This window comes from Nerophis ophidion, linkage group LG22 (assembly GCF_033978795.1).
Source record: "Nerophis ophidion isolate RoL-2023_Sa linkage group LG22, RoL_Noph_v1.0, whole genome shotgun sequence".
In the NCBI taxonomy this organism is placed as follows: domain Eukaryota; kingdom Metazoa; phylum Chordata; class Actinopteri; order Syngnathiformes; family Syngnathidae; genus Nerophis; species Nerophis ophidion.
This window is the reverse complement of record NC_084632.1, coordinates 41,933,062-41,950,791: the sequence shown is the minus strand read 5'-3', so window position 1 is coordinate 41,950,791 and position 17,730 is coordinate 41,933,062. Positions and strand designations below refer to the sequence as shown.

Below are 17,730 nucleotides of genomic sequence, written 5' to 3'. Positions count from 1 at the left end.
GGGACGCCAGTGACAATGCTGACTATGAGAAACCTTGGAGAGGACCTCAGATGTGGGCAACCCCCCCCTCTAGGGGACCGAAAGCAATGGATGTCGAGCTGGTCTAACATGATACTGTGAAAGTTCAATCCATAGTGGCTCCAACACAGCCGCGAGAGTTCAGTTCAAGCGGATCCAAGACAGCAGCGAGAGTCCCGTCCACAGGAAACCATCCCAAGCGGAGGCGGATCAGCAGCGTAGAGATGTCCCCAACCAATACACAGGCGAGTGGTGCATTCTGGGTCCCGACGAGCGGTCCATCCTGGGTCTAGACTCTATGGTCATCGGACCGGACCCCCTCCACAAGGGAGGGTGGGACATAGGAGGAAAAAGAAAAGAAGCGGCTGATCAACTGGTCTAAAAAGGAGGTCTATTTAAAGGCTAGAGTATACAGATGAGTTTTAAGGTGAGACTTAAATGCTTCTAATGAGGTAGCATCTTGAACTGTTACCGGGAGGGCATTCCAGAGTACTGGAGCCCGAACGGAAAAAGCTCTATAGCCCGCAGACTTTTTTTGGCCTCTAGGAATCACTAATAAGCTGGAGTCTTTTGAACGCAGATTTCTTGCCGGGACATATGGTACAATACAATCGGCAAGATAGGATGGAGCTAGACCGTGTAGTATTTTATTCGTAAGTAGTAAAACCTTAAAGTCACATCTTAAGTGCACAGGAAGCCAGTGCAGGTGAGCCAGTATAGGTATATATGTATGTATATATGTATATAAAGGTATATACAGTACAGGTATATATGTATGTATATATGTATATAAAGGTATATACAGTATAGGTATATATGTATGTATATATGTATATAAAGGTATATACAGTACAGGCGTAATGTGATCAAACTTTCTTGTTCTTGTCAAAAGTCTAGCAGCCGCATTTTGTACCAACTGTAATCTTTTAATGCTAGACATGGGGAGACCCGAAAATAATACGTTACAGTAATCGAGGCGAGACGTAACAAACGCATGGATAATGATCTCGGCGTCTTTAGTGGACAAAATGGAGCGAATTTTAGCGATATTACGGAGATGAAAGAAGGCCGTTTTAGTACAACTAAATGCACACATTTAGTTGTATTCAGTGTTAAAAAAATATTATATAGCTCTCACGGAAATACATTTGAAAATATTTGGCTTCCATGGCTCTCTCAGCCAAAAAAGGTTCCCGACCCCTGATATAGGACTAGCGCTACGTTGCTAAAAAAGAAATACAAACTATGAACATAATACAACAGTCAATTACATTAGAGGTTCTTAACGTTTTTGACCGCGGGTGCCCACTCAAATATTTACACTGAATTAGTCATTTTACTTTTGATTTTAATAGTATTATTGTGGTGGAAAAATGTATTAAAACTGAGTACCGCTGTGGCCCGTACAAACCACAGACGAGAAACATATTTTGTGGCAGCCCAACAGTGGGCCTCGGCCCTATGGTTAATAAACCATGTTTAGGTGATGAATTAATCAGTCTTCACCTCTCAGGTAAAAGAAATGCTGCGATGAAAAGAGCATCGCATCGTTCGCCATCTTCCTAGCGATGTCGTCGGGTCTAAGTTGAATTTCAAAGTTGACCAATTTCACGGCTCAATAGCCACAACCTTTTACTGTACAAGTGTGATGCATGATTTATAAAGTAGCATTTCTTTTACAAACTCTGGGGATTCAGAAGCAGTCGCAGCTGAGGAGCTCAATGCCTGCAGCACTTAGTTTATTTACCTTGCTGTGAACAAGGCGATGAGTTACTAAAGGTAATTCCTCGGTGTTAGCTTTTACAATATCAATGTTCCTATGACTTGGTTAATAGGCCTATTATTAGAGTCTTTCTGACCGGTTTCGAAATGTTTTTTTAGAGGGCTTCATAGGCTAAAAAAGATGAATCCCATTACCTACATTGTTAGACGCTTCATACTAGCAGTTTATTTTTATTTTTTTTTTACAATTAAGGCTGCACAAAATACAGCAATATGTGTGTTTTTCTCTCACATTGAGATTGGAAATGATAGGCAAAAAAATGTACAGTTCCTATTTAAAGAGACCTATGTGTCAGGTGACAGTTTGACTACGTTTTAGTTTTTTTCTCTGCATTTGTTTGTTTCCTCTGTGTTTAGTATTTCCTGTCCTTAGTTCCTGTCTAGTGCTCTTATTTTGGTTCGGCTTCCTGTCTGTCTCCCTGTGTCCTGTTTTCACTCAGCTGCGGCTGATTGGCATCCGGTCACACCTGATGTCAATCAGCCAGCTCCTATTTTACCTGCTTTGTTCCTCCAGTCAGTGCTGGATCATTTGTATTGTCTTGTCGATGTCACGTCTAGTCGCTAGTGTGATCTGTTATCGCTCCTGTCGTGTCGTACCTTGTCTTTGCAGCGTAGCGGTAAGCTATATTCAGCCGATGTTTGTAGCTTACTGTTTTTTGTTCCCTGCTTCCGTTTTATTTGTCATTGTACAAGTACGACTTCTGTTTGCCTGTTCACTGCCCGCTAACTTCCACACTAAGCTCCTGTTCATTATTTTCTAGCTCCCAGGCTAGCTCCTTTTGTTTGATTAACCGCCTCGTGCGCGCTTTGTTTGTACCCTTTTGGTTTTGTTTTTGTCTTAGTATTTAATTAAATCATGTGTTCATATTCCATGCCTGCCTCCATCTCTGCATCTTGGGGTTCGTCACCAAATAACTGACACTATGATGATTTGTGTCTTTTCTGATTTATACACTGCAAAAAGTCAGTGTTTAAAAACAAGAAAAAGAAATACAAAAATTAGGTGTATTTTATTGGAACTAAGCAAAATTATCTGCTAATAGAACAAGTAAAATTAGCTAACCTCAATGAACCCCAAAATACCTTAAAATAAGTACATTCTCACTAATAAAACGTGCACTTTTCTTGGTAGAAAGAAATGAGACCTTTTTGCTGAATACAGGGGTGTCCAAAGTGCGGCCCGGGGGCCATTTGCGGCCCGCAGCTAATCGTTTACCGGCCCGCCACACATTCTGCAAAAATTGCAAAATTGATAGTACAGCAAAAATAAAAAAAAACATTTAAAAAAAGTGGAATGAGGTGAAATCCAATGAGAAAAAGTGGCAATGAAGACACAAAAGTACCATGCAGGCAGTTTCTTTTTTCCTTTTGTCTATACTTTCTTTTTTTTCCATTGCTCAAAAAAAAGGACAAAAAAATCTATGTTATAATGAATTATTACTTAAAAATTATCACTTTAAAATGTTTTATGTGGAAAAAATATTGCATATGTTGTGTGGTTGCTATATAAAAACATCAAAGTTATGACAAAAGAGCATAAAACAAACAAAATAATAGTTCAAACTTAAAATCGACAGATCTATAGATAGAATAGGAAGTTGATCTTGAAATTTAAGTGTTAGAAGTTAAAAAAAATAAAATAAAAATGCATCACTTTATGAGTGGGGAACCTTTCGGATCTCAAATATATTTGGTAGGATTTTATTAACTTTTCACTGTGATTGCTCAAAAATATTAAATAATTAAAATCTATCTATCTATCCATCCATCCATCTATCTAAATACTGCATATTTCAGTTTTACTATAAAAAAAACAACAAAGTTGTCTTTGACAGAAAAGGCATAAAACCTTATTTGTTTTACTTTATATCAACCTCGAGTTGATGTAGAGATTTACTGTCAGCATTAAAAAAAAAGAAAATAATAATTTGACTCTTTTAACATTTTAGTGACTGAGACCCTCTATGCTTCCCGGGAGCCCTAAGAATAAAAAAAAATCCATATATTTTGTTATGGTTTGAAAATAAAAAATATCAAAACGGCCCCCGCATGCTTAAATTTTTCCGTGTTCGGCCCTCTGTGGAAAAAGTTTGGACACCCCTGACTTAATGTGTGGAAAAATATTCTTAGATTAAGTAAATGCTAGTGCCATTATCTTACATAATGATATGCGCTCGGCAACATGATTTTTTCCCCCATGCTTTGAGTAAGAAATTATTACTTTAAAAAAGTACTTTTATACTTTTGAGTGTTGATGACACAGTTTTGCAGTAGTTGATATTCTAGTTTACAGCATGTTTTATACAGGTCATCACATCTCAGCAACAAACTGTGATATCTTACTGAGATCATTTTGGACCAAAACCCTCAAAATCAGTAAAACACTAACATAAAATCTGCTTAGTAAGAAGAATTATGTTATCAGACAGAAAATAAGCACATATCACCCTTATTTGAGATATTTAATCTTACTTAGATATCAGTTTTTGCAGTGTATATGTTGTCCCAATGTTGGGTACTCGTTTTAAACAATGCTAAAACGTCAAGTTTCATGCATTTTCGCATGTGCATTTACATTTTCAAAAGATAATTATGATACTTTTGGAGAGGGTGGTGCGTGGTTTCACTTGCAATCAGGGAATGCTTCTGGAAACCAACAACTTCCAGACACATTTAAAAACAAGTTACAAAACTGATTGTGGAGCAAAATTTACTCCAATCCAATCTACTTTATTCATATAGCACATTTAAACAACATTAACGTTTCCAAAGTGCTGCACAGCCATGTTAAAAAAATAGTAAAAAAAAAAAAATATATATATATATATATATATATATATATTATGCTCCACCAATGACTGAATAAAAACAAAAACAAAAAAATATGAAACCAATAAAAACAATATAAAAACAAATATGATTAAAAACTATTTTAAAGGGTAAAATCAATTAAAACAGTAAAATAAAAATCAAAGTGTATAACAGACAGAGGACCACACAACTCACGTAGTGTTAAAAGCCAAAGAATAAAAGTGGGTCTTAAGACGAGACTTGGCCTCCTACCGTCCAACTGGTAGGAGGCCACGGGGAAGACCCAGGGCACGTTGGGAAGACTATGTCTCCCGGCTGGCCTGGGAACGCCTCGGGATCCCCCGGGAAGAGCTAGACGAAGTGGCTAGGGAGAGGGAAGTCTGGGTTTCCCTGCTTAGGCTGTTGCCCCCGCGACCCGACCTCGGATAAGCGGAAGAAGATGGATGGATGAATGGATGAAACACTATTAACACAATAACCAGATAAGGGATTTCCCAGAATTATCCTAGTAAATGTGTCTAATAACATCTGAATCGCTCACACTGCCGTCGCCTGGAGCATTACCTTTTCTTTTTTTTTTTTTTTTTTTTTTAGTGCTTCACTCTAACTTTCCTCATCCACAAATCTTTCATCCTCGCTCAAATTAATGGGGAACTAGTCGCTTTCTCGGTCCGAATTGCACTTGCTGCTGGTGGCTATGATTATAAACAATGTGAGGATGTGAGGAGCACTCACATGGGTGACTTTATCGTCTGCTACTTCCGGTACAGGCAAGGCTTTTTTATTAGCGACCAAACGTTGCGAACTTTATCATCGATGTTCTCTACTAAATCCTTTCAGCAAAAATATGGCAATATCGCGAAATGATCAAGTATGACACATAGAATGGACCTGCTATCCCCGTTTAAATAAGAAAATCTCATTTCAGTAGGCCTTTAAAAGATCATTAGAAGTTTCCAGCTCAAAACTACGAGGAGCCAACTTTTAAAAAAAACATTTGCTCTCATGTTTTAGGGTTGCAGCAATTTTGTTTGACTGAACCGGGAGAAAAAGAGGAAGATGCCTCCCAGGCCGTCCTCAGGGGAATTATGGGGCATCCACCTAATGCCTCCAAGGTAGAGCACTCCAAAATTGTTTTAAATGCATGTGTATTCTGTGTACGCAAGCACTTGATGAGAATTCAGCGTGCACCTGCAGGATCCTGGTGGATTGCCTATTGCCCAATGGGATGATTCTGACCCTGGAGTGCCTCCGTGAGGCTACGCTCATTACCATCAAGCATGAGCTCTTTAAAGAGGCCAGAAAGTACCCGCTCCACCACCTTTTGCAGGAGGAGACCTCCTACATCTTTGTCAGTGTTACTCAGGTATGAGTATTCCAATGTGAGGTTTTTTAAAATTGTGCCGGACTGCTGTTTGCGTAAGGGAAGTGGATTTTTTTGTCCAAATATGATTAAAAAAGAGAAAGGAAAAAAAAAGTAATACATGTAAAGCTCATTTTTCCTGCCTGCAGGAAGCTGAGCGGGAGGAGTTTTTTGACGAGACTCGAAGATTGTGTGACCTTAGACTTTTTCAGCCCTTCCTTAAGGTCATTGAACCAGTTGGCAACAGAGAGGAAAAGATCCTGAACAGAGAGATCGGTGAGTCCGCATTGGGCTAAATAGAAGAAGTTTTGTTGCATTTTTGTTTTACAGTTTAATTGTTACAAAGAATGAGGATAATTTGATATGTTGTTGCTAGGAGTGTAACCGTACAAAAAAATTTTGGTTCGGTACATACCTCGGCTTAGAGGTCACGGTTCGGTTCATTTTCGGTACAGTAAGAAAACAACAAAATATAATTTTTTGGGTTATTTATTTACCAGATTTGCTAAATCTTCCACCGAAAATATTTTCCTGAGTGGAATATTGGATGTGAAGTGAAGTGAAGTGAATTATATTTTATATAGCGCTTTTCTCAAGTTACTCAAAGCGCTTTACATAGTGACACCCAATATCTAAGTTACATTTAAACCAGTGTGGGTGGCACTGGGAGTGTCTTGCCCAAGGACACAACGGCAGTGACTAGGATGGCACAAGCGGGAATCGAACCTGCAACCCTCAAGTTGCTGGCACGGCCACTCTACCAACCGAGCTATGCCGCCCCATGTGAAGTAGTCGTAACCTTTGATAGGTCAATAATTCATAATAACATTGGTTTTGATTCAATATTATGTTTTAAACAATGACAGTGTGAAAGGAAAAAAAACAGCTTTGCTTTATTAGTCAACATTGCAACTTCTTTTAAATTACATTTAACCTTCATGTCAGAGTTGGTTGTTGACGAACCCCAAGATGCAGAGATGGAGGCAGGCATGGAGTGAGAAAACATGATTTAATTTAAAACACTAAGACAAAAGCAAACAAAGGGTACAAACAAAAAGCGCGCACGTGGGCGGATAACAAACAAAAAGGCCTAGCGTGGAAGCCAGCAGGTATCTAGCCGGAAAACAGAAGTCGTACTTGTAATAAGAAAACAAACTGGAGGCAGGGAACAAAAGACAGTAAGCTAAAAACCGCTATCAAACATAGCTTACCGCAACGCTGCATTGACACGACAAGATACGACACGACAGGTAGCAACGACAAGAGCGACATGCAATACATGACATCGACAAATCAATAATCCAGCACTGACTGGACGACAAAGCGGATACAAATAGGAGCGGGCTGATTGACGCCAGGTGTGGCCAGGTGCCAATCAGCCGCAGCTGACGGGAAAACAAAGCACTCAGAGAGACAAACAGAAAGCTGAACCAAAATAAGAGTGCCGACAGGAACTAAGGACAGGAAATACTAAACACACAGAGGAAACAAAGACAACTGCAGAGGGAAAAACTAAAACATAGACAAACTGTCAGGGGCAAGCCTTCACTTCAAGCTTTTTTATTTCACTTTTGTAATGTTTTTGTTTATTTTAATAGTATTTTTAGAATGTGCCGTAGGCCTTTAAAACATTAGCTGTGGGCCGCAAATGGCAACCCTCCCATAGATAATAAAAAATTAAGTCTGATAAATCAATGGATAAAAAGCAGAGCTTGGAGACGCATGCGCGTTTATCATAACTCTCTCGCTCTCTGCCCCTCCCTCACCAATGCTGCTGCTGCGCTTAATTTGTTTTGTTTTTAACCCCTTCTTAACCCTGAACGTACATTGTTAATACACGCAACTCTAACTCAAAATGCCGGACATTTGAGGCATTTAAGAAACTCCGCCCGGACAGCCCGGCAAAAGAGGACATGTCCGGTGTAAATAGGACGTATGGTCAGTCTATCCTAGCCCGATCGCTGCTAGCACCGGACATGTCCTCTTTTGCTGGCATGCTAGCAGCGACCGGGCTAGGATAGACTGACCATACGTCCTCTTTTCACCGGACATGTCCTCTTTTGTGGGGCTGTCCGGGCGGAGTTTCTTAAATGCCTCAAATGTCCGGCATTTTGAGTATGATTTATGCTACTTAATATGTCCGTGTGGAAACTCGTTTGGTACACCGAACCGAAACTCTTCAATACAAATACACGTATCGTTACACCCCTAGTTGTTGCTCATATTAAATGCTTACCAGGCTAAACACAGTACTACATCGCTCAAGCGATTTTGTCACACAAAACATAATTTTTGCCTCAGGTTTTGCCATTGGTATGCCGGTGTGCGAGTTTGACCTGGTGAAGGACCCTGAAGTTCAAGACTTTAGGAGAAACATTCTGAATGTGTGTAAGGACTCTGTGGAGCTGAGAGATGCCACCGGGCCCCACAGCCGAGCCCTCTATGTCTATCCACCCAATGTAGAATCCACACAGGAACTACCAAAACACATTTACAGCAAACTGGACAAAGGTAGGCTATGGTGTTTTTCGACCCGCACATGTGTTATTGATTCCTTTTTATTTTTGAGAAAAATAAGACAGCAACAAAAAAGCACTGAGTATTTTGCTGGCCGTTACAAAACCGATGCACTAAATCAAGCTGGGAATTGATGAGTGTGCTGATAACACCATACTTGAATGAATGAATGAATGAAATAAGTTTATTTCGGTCATATAATCAATCAAATCAAATCAATCAACCATTGTGTGTGATCAGTTTTACAGTACATGTTATATGTATACAATAATGCACATTTACACATAAAAGAAAAGAAAAAGAATGACCAAAAAAGGAATAGGCTGAAGCCAAAGCTTATATTTGCCTATCCTATACCTTCACAGAAAATTAGATTGCCTGGAACATCAACATAAAAAAATAAATAAATCAAAAATCAATGGGATGAAAGTAATTGTGACTATATTTTATAATTTTCAATTATTTCACCTTTCAATGTTTTCTTAAACCTTACCAAAGAATTGCATGTCTTCAGCTCCTCACTGAGCTTGTTCCACCATTTAACTCCTAAAACTGTAATACATTTGTATTTTATATTTGTTCTCGCTTTACCCATTTCAAAAATCGATATCCCCCGTAAATTATAGTTTTCTCCTCTTAAATGAAATAGCCTGCGAATACAAGCTGGAAGGCTGTTGTTCTTTACTCGAAACATAATTTCCATTGTTTTTAAAAACACAATGTCGGAAAATTTTAACACATTTGAACTCATAAATAAGGGATTGGTATGTTGATAGTAGCAGGCTTTGTGTATTGTAATGACCCTTTTTTGAAGTTTTATGATTGGGTCTATGTTTGTTTTATAAACATTTCCCCAAATTTCAACACAATACGTTAAATATGGAAAAATAAAAGAATAATACAACATATGCAGGCATGTCTTATTCAGCATGTGTCTTACTTTATAAAGAATAGCAATAGATTTGGATATTTTTCCTTTTATATATTCAATATGCGGTTTCCAACACAGTTTATGATCAATTATTATTCCCAAGAATTTATTTTCATATACTCTATCAATTTCCACATGATTTAACTTTAATTTTGCTTCACAATTTGTCCTTGCACCACTAAACACCATAAATTTAGTTTTCTTATCATTTAATGATAACTTATTAATATCAAACCATTTTTTTTGTTGAATTAACTCAACCTCCATTATCCTCAACACTTCCTTCAAGTCTTCTCCTGAACAATATACATTTGTATCATCTGCAAACATAATAAATTTCAATTTATTAGATACTGAACAAATATCATTTAGGTAGAGTATAAATAACTTAGGTCCCAATACGGAGCCTTGTGGAACACCACAAGTTACTCTTCTTGGCTGTGATTTAATCTTATTAATTTCCACATATTGATATCTGTTACTTAAATAACTACTTAACCACTGTTGCGATCCGCTCCTCGGATCTCCACATATTGTTCCTTATTGTTCCATTTTTGTATCACTCTGTTGTTTGACGTCTTTATTTCCTGTTTAGTCTGTCACCATGGTAGCTCATTAGTTCACCTGCCCCTTATTATCTACGCACACCTGATTCGTCTAATCAACTCCCTTATTTAAGCTCGCCCCTTTTTCGTTATTCTTTCTGGGACTCTAATTTGCCTTCGAGCAACATTCTCGACTGTCTACTACACGTATGTATATTCTCGCTAGCTTTTCACGCTAAGCCTTTGTTTTATTCCAGCTCTCACGCTGATTAATTGTTTTTCCTTTTTGTGTGCCTTCGTGCCAAGTGTAGTTTTTCTGTTTTCTATTCCTAGCTTTTATGCTAGCGCCCTTGGTTTATTTTGTCTGTTAGCTCGAGTGTTTTTGTTCATAGCCTGCTTTTGTTAAGTTTAATAAATCATTTAAACTTACCGTTGCTGTGTTCATGTCGACGCATCCACGAAGGGACAAATTTGGCATCACTATGCCAACCAGTCGTAATAATACTATACTCGGCTGGAACACAGACAGACTACCGTATTTCCTTGAATTGCCGCCGGGGCGCTAATTATTTTAAAACCTCTTCTCACTCCGGCGCTTACCAAAGGGATGCGGTAAATTTAGACCTGCGCTTATGAATTTGAGTGTGATGTAAGGATACCATCATTGAAAGCACATTTAATAAAAAAACGTTATTATGGTCTTACCTTTACTTATAAATGAAGTCCATGCACAGCTCCTTCTGATCAAAAGCATCAATAACTTGTTTATAGAAGTCTTCCTTATCTTTCTTCAGTTTTAAAAGTCTCTCTGTCTCGATGGAGATCTTCTTTTATTACCTCCTGCTTCGATTGAAAGTCCAGTTTAGAAAACTGTTTTATTTTAGATATGTAATCCTCCATGTTAAAAGTGCAAGCGAGAGGAAAAAAATAAACGATCGCTGCTTGTTGTCACTTCTTCTGCAGCCGAGTTGTCGCAAGAAGGATCACCAGCGCCCTCTACCACCAGGAGGCGGGAGTCATTTAATGACTCATATTTGACACACGCAGCTACAGTATATTAATAAAACATAGCTGCTTACTAGCATATTCAATAGCTTGGACCTTAAATACTACTGAATAGCTCTTAATCTTCTTCCCTTTATGTGATTTCAAATTATTGAAATTAGCCTCTCCCATTTTGAAAATGATGACAGGTGAAGTGTCACTCGTTACGTGACGAGTTTGACTCGGCGGAAAATCTAGGCAGGTGCGTGCTATATACCTGCCGGCAATTCAAGGAAATGAAGTAATTAAACATTGGTTCTGGTTTGCTGTTTGTGGCTAAATAAATGTACTGATGTATTTCCGCACCTTTATGTTAACCTGTTTGTTTGTTTTAGGTCAAATTATTGTTGTAATTTGGGTTATTGTGTCTCCAAATAATGACAAACAAAAGTATACATTGAAGATAAACCATGACTGCGTGCCCGAGCAGGTTAGTGAACACTACCTACTTTAACTTGTTTATTCAAGTCAAGAAATTCCATAGGAAATAATATGAACAGGAATAGATCGACATTGAAGTCCAATACAACCATCTTGCTGCTTTACCAACCAAAAATTTGAACTATTTTCGACTTTGTCCTTAAGGTGATTGCAGAGGCCATTCGTAAGAAGACACGCAGTATGCTGCTTTCCCCCGAACAACTAAAGATGTGTGTTCAGGAATATCAGGGTAAATACATACTCAAAGTTTGTGGCTGCGATGAGTACCTGCTGGAAAAGTACCCTATCAGCCAATATAAGGTAATAATGCTTTTTGAAATAAAGCTATATAAACATACACACCCCGTTTCCATGAGTTGGAAATAGTGTTGGATGTAAATAAAAACAGAATACAATGATTTGCAAATCCTTTTCAACCCATATTCAATTGAATGCACTACAAAGACAAGATATTTCCTGTTCAAACTTATAAACTTTATTTTTTTTGCAAATAATAATTAACTTAGAATTTCATGGCTGCAACACGAGCCAAAGTAGTTGGGAAAGGGCATGTTCACCACTGTGTTACATCGCCTTTTCTTTTAACAACACTCAATAAACGTTTGGGAACTGAGGAAACTAATTGTTGAAGCTTTGAAAGTGGAATTCTTTCCCATTCTTGTTTTATGTAGAGCTTCAGTCGTTCAACAGTCCGGGGTCTCCGCTGTTGTATTTTACGCTTCATAATGCGCCACACATTTTCCATGGGAGACAGATCTGGACTGCAGGCGGGCCAGAAAAGTACTTGCACTCTTTTTTTACGAAGTCACGCTGTTGTAACACGTGCTTAATGTGGCTTGGCATTGTCTTGCTGAAATAAGCAGGGGCGTCCATGAAAAAGACGGCGCTTAGATGGCAGCATATGTTGTTCCATAATGGTGCCTTCACAGATGTGTAAGTTACCCATGCCTTGGGCACTAATGCACCCGCATACCATCACAGATGCTGGCTTTTGAACTTTGCGTCGATAACAGTCCGGTTGGTTTGCTTCCCCTTTGGTCCAGATGATACGATGTCAAATATTTCTAAAAACAATTTGAAATGTGGACTCGTCAGACCACAGAACACTTTTCCACTTTGCATCAGTCCATCTTAGATGATCTCAGGTTCAGAGAAGCCGGCGGAGTTTCTGGATGTTGTTGATAAATGGCTTTCGCTTTGCATTGTAGAGTTTTAACTTGCACAAACAGATGTAGCGACAAACTGTATTTAGTGACAGTGCTTTTCTGAAGTGTTCCTGAGCCCATGTGGTGATATCCTTTAGAGATTGATGTCGGTTTTTGATACAGTACAATCTGAGGGATCAAAGGTCACGGTAAAACAATGTTGGTTTCCGGCCATGCCGCTTACGTGGAGTGATATCTCCAGATTCTCTGAACCTTTTGATGATATTATGGAGCGTAAATGTTAAAATCCCTAAATTTCTTGCAATTGCACTTTGAGAAAGGTTGTTCTTAAACTGTTTGACTATTTGCTCACGCAGTTGTGGACAAAGGGGTGTACCTCGCTCCATCCTTTCTTGTGAAAGACTGAGCATTTCATGGAAGCTGCTTTTATAGCCAATCATGGCACCCACCTGTTCCCATTTAGCCTGCACACCTGTGGGATGTTCCAAATAAGTGTTTGATGAGCATTCCTCAACTTTCTCAGTATTTATTGCCACCTTTCCCAACTTCTTTGTCACGTGTTGCTGGCATCAAATTCTAAAGTTAATGATTATTTGCACACAAAAAAAATGTTTATCAGTTTGAACATCAAATATGTTGTCTTTGTAGCATATTCAACTGAAAATGGGTTGAAAAGGATTTACAAATCATTGTATTCTCTTTATATTTACATCTAACACAATTTCCCAACTCATATGGAAACGGGGTTTGTACATTATTACTTACATCAAAGGAAAACACTAAAACTGAGTATTCTTGTACTAGCACTTTCAGATCTTGACATTTAAAACACGGTTCCTCCTGGGGAAAAAATACTCATTCACTCATTGGTCAACTTCAGAAAGCCTGTCATACTTTATGTATTTCACCTTATCATCCTCTCATGTGTGTCTTTCTCTCTCCCACTAGTACATCCGTAGTTGTATCATGCTAGCCAGGATGCCTAACCTGATGCTCATGGCTAAGGACAGCCTCTACACCCAGTTGCCTCCTGATAACTTTGTCATGCCGTCATACTCACGCCGCATCTCCACAGCAACATCATACATGAATGGCGAGGCAGCTGCCAAGTCGCTGTGGACAATCAATGGAACACTCCGAATACGGATCCTCTGTGCCACCTACGTTAACGTCAATATAAGGGACATCGACAAGGTGGGAATACTCAGATTTGACAAAGTAGTCACAGGAAAAAACATTATGTCTGTACAATGTGATGAGATTGATTACAGAACCACATCGAAATCCTACCTTTTGAAAGATAATCATTATTAGATAAGTTTGAGTTTATTTTTTTGCACATCAATGAACACTCAATCAATCAATCAATCAATGTTTATTTATATAGCCCCAAATCACAAATGTCTCAAAGGACTGCACAAATCATTACGACTACAACATCCTCGGAAGAACCCACAAAAGGGCAAGGAAAACTCACACCCAGTGGGCAGGGAGAATTCACATCCAGTGGGACGCCAGCGACAATGCTGACTATGAGAAACCTTGGAGAGGACCTCAGATGTGGGCAACCCCCCCCCTCTAGGGGACCGAAAGCAATGGATGTCGAGCGGGTCTAACATGATACTGTGAAAGTTCAATCCATAGTGGCTCCAAGACAGCAGTGAGAGTCCCGTCCACAGGAAACCATCTCAAGCGGATCAGAAGCGTAGAGATGTCCCCAACCGATACAGGCGAGCGGTCCATCCTGGGTCCCGACGAGCGGTCCATCCTGGGTCTCGACTCTGGACAGTCAGTACTTCATCCATGGTCATCGGACCGGACCCCCTCCACAAGGGAGGGGGGGACATAGGAGAAAGAAAAGAAGCGGCAGATCAACTGGTCTAAAAAGGAGGTCTATTTAAAGGCTAGAGTATACAGATGAGTTTTAAGATGAGACTTAAATGCTTCTACTGAGGTAGCATCTCGAACTGTTACCGGGAGGGCATTCCAGAGTACTGGAGCCCGAACGGAAAACGCTCTATAGCCCGCAGACTTTTTTTGAGCTCTAGGAATCACTAATAAGCCGGAGTCTTTTGAACGCAGATTTCTTGCCGGGACATACGGTACAATACAATCGGCAAGATAGGCTGGAGCTAGACACAACAAAAAATGTGTAAATAAGGCGGATTATAGCAAGTATGCTAATTTCCATCCGCAGTCCCTCACCCGGTCTCAGTTTACTTAACATGTTTAGCATTGGGAATATACAGTCGAGATCAAAAGTTTACATACACTGGTAAAGAACATAATGTCTTGGCTGTCTTAAACTTCCAATCATTTCTACAACTCTTATTTCTTTGTGATAGAGTGATTGAAGCACATACTTGTTGCTCAAAAAACACATTCATTAAGTTTGCTTCTTTTATGAATTTATTATGGTTCTACTGAAAATATGAGCAAATGTGCTGGGTCAAAAGTATACGTGCAGCAATGTTAATATTTGCTTACATGTGCCTTGGCAAGTTTCACTGCAATAAGGCGCTTTTGGTAGCCATCCACAAGCTTCTGCTTGAATTTCTGACCACTCCCTTGACAAAATTGGTGCAGTTCAGCTAAATTTGTTGGATTTCTGACATGGACTTGTTTCTTCAGCATTGTCCACATGTTTAAGTCAGGACTTTGGGAAGGCCATTCTAAAACCTTCATTCTAGCCTGATTTAGCCATTCCTTTACCACTTTTGACGTGTGTTTGGGGTCATTGTCGTGTTTGAACACCCTACTGCGCCCAAGACCCAACCACCAGGCTGATGATTTTAGCTTGTCCTGAAAAATTTGGAGGTAATCCTCCTTTTTCATTGTCCCATTTACTCTCTGTAAAGCACCAGTTCCATTGGCAGCAGACCAGGCCCAGAGCATAATATTATCACCATGCTTGACGGTAGGAATATCAATCAATCAATGTTTATTTATCAATCAATCAATGTTTACTTATATAGCCCTAAATCACTAGTGTCTCAAAGGGCTGCACAAACCACAACACAAACCACTACGACATCCTCGGTAGGCCCACATAAGGGCAAGGAAAACTCACACCCAGTGGGACGTCGGTGACAATGATGACTATGAGAACCTTGGAGAGGACGAAAGCAATGGATGTCGAGCGGGTCTAACATGATACTGTGAAAGTTCAATCCATAGTGGCTCCAACACAGTCGCAAGAGTCCAGTCCAAAGCGGATCCAACACAGCAGCGAGAGTCCCGTTCACAGCGGAGCCAGCAGGAAACCATCCCAAGCGGAGGCGGATCAGCAGCGCAGAGATGTCCCCAGCCGATACACGGGCGAGCAGTACATGGCCACCGGATCGGACCATTATATGGCCCTAAATCACAAATGTCTCAAATCACTGTACAAACCACTACGACTACGACATCCTCGGAAGAACCCACATAAGGGCAAGGAGAATTCACACCCAGTGGGACGCCAGTGACAATGATGACTATGAGAACCTTGGAGAGGACCTCAAATGTGGGCAACCCCCCCTCTAGGGGACCGAAAGCAATGGATGTCGAGCGGGTCTAACATGATACTGTGAAAGTTCAATCCATAGTGGCTCCAACACAGCCGCGAGAGTTCAGTTCAAGCGGATCCAAGACAGCAGCGAGAGTCCCGTCCACAGGAAACCATCCCAAGCGGAGTCGGATCAGCATCGTAGAGATGTCCCCAACCGATACACAGGCGAGCGGTCCATCTTGGGTCCCGACGAGTAGTGTTCCTGGGATTAAAGGCCTCACCTTTTCTCCTCCAAACATATTTCTGGGTATTGTGGCCAAACAGTTAATTTTACGTTTCATCTGACCACAAAACTTTCCTCCAGAAGGTCTTATCTTTGTCCATGTGATGTCAGATGAAACAAAAATGGAGCTGTTTGGCCACAATACCCAGCAATACGTTCAGAAGAGAAAAGGTGAGGCCTTTAATCCCAGGAACACCATTCCCACTGTCAAGCATGGTGGCGGTAGTATTATGCTCTGGGGCCTGTTTTGCTGCCAATGGAACTGGTGCTTTAAATGGGACAATGAAAAAGGAGGATTACCTCCAAATTCTTCAGGACAAGCTAAAATCATCAGCCCGGAGGTTGGGTCTTGGGCGAATTTGGGTTTTCCAACATGACAATGACCCCAAACACACGTCAAACGTGGTAAAAGAATGGCTAAATCAGGCTAGAATGAAGGTTTTAGAATGAACTTCCCAAAGTCATGACTTAAACGTGTGGACAATGCTGAAGAAACAAGTCCATGTCGAAAAACAACAAATTTAGCTGAACTGCAACAATTTTGTCAAGAGGAGTGGTCAAAAATTCAAGCAGAAGCTTGTGTATGGCTACCAAAAGCGCCTTATTGCAGTGAAACTTGCCAAAGGACATGTAAGCAAATATTAACATTGTTGGATGTATACTTTTGACCCAGCATATTTGCTCACATTTTCAGTAGAGCCATAATAAATTCATAAAATTACCAAACTTCATGAATGTGTTTTGTGAGCAACAAGTATGTGCTCCAATTTTTTTTTTTTTTTTTTCCCCAAGATGGCGCTACTGTAGTGGCTGCTGTTGGCATGAACTCTGTGCTCTTGTGTCATCCTTTTGTGTTTCCCTCTTGTTTTCATGTCTTATTATATTTTTTTGCCTTTTGGTCCGGGACCCTTTGGGACTGTGTGACAAGGGGTGCCACTTTCGTGACCTCTGTGGTGCTTTTTTTGTGGACTTCTGGATCTGCCTCCTTTTGGCCATGGAGACCAGCTGCTGGGTCTCTGCCACACCGGAGTCGGTTTGGAGGGACTGGAGGAGATGCGGATGAGGGGACAGGACTTCAGAGTTTGGAGAGACTGGAGGAGATGCGGATGAGGGGACAGGACTTCAGAGTTTGGAGAGACTGGAGGAGATGCGGATGAGGGGACAGGGCTGCGGTGCTAGCACTGAGCGCTGGGACAGAGAGGCTTCGTGGTGTCTTGGCTGGGTGAGCATGTGTCGGACACCTCAGTCACCTTGGACGTATCCTCGCTCATCCATGCGGACTGGACACTGGCCGAGAGTGGAGTCGGCTCCCTTGGTTGCTTTGTTGGGTCTGCTCCTG

At 40.3% G+C, this 17,730-nt stretch overlaps 1 protein-coding gene across 4 annotated transcripts in view; it reads left to right on the top strand.

The window, feature by feature from the left end:
* LOC133540868 (phosphatidylinositol 4,5-bisphosphate 3-kinase catalytic subunit alpha isoform-like) overlaps positions 1-17,730 on the top strand; it is a 79,111-nt gene that overhangs the window by 13,179 nt on the left and 48,202 nt on the right. For 3 of the 4 annotated variants that reach the window (XR_009803748.1, XM_061883868.1, XM_061883867.1), the window contains exons 3-9: positions 5,626-5,726; positions 5,809-5,977; positions 6,124-6,250; positions 8,276-8,485; positions 11,347-11,441; positions 11,597-11,752; positions 13,567-13,812. Coding sequence is in view for 3 of the 4 variants with exons in the window: in XM_061883868.1 (XP_061739852.1) it covers positions 5,671-5,726; positions 5,809-5,977; positions 6,124-6,250; positions 8,276-8,485; positions 11,347-11,441; positions 11,597-11,752; positions 13,567-13,812 (1,059 nt within the window). In the remaining variant the exon portion in view is untranslated. Of the gene's footprint in view, positions 1-5,625; positions 5,727-5,795; positions 5,978-6,123; positions 6,251-8,275; positions 8,486-11,346; positions 11,442-11,596; positions 11,753-13,566; positions 13,813-17,730 lie in introns of those variants that run through there. The other variant, XM_061883869.1, reaches the window with a different exon arrangement.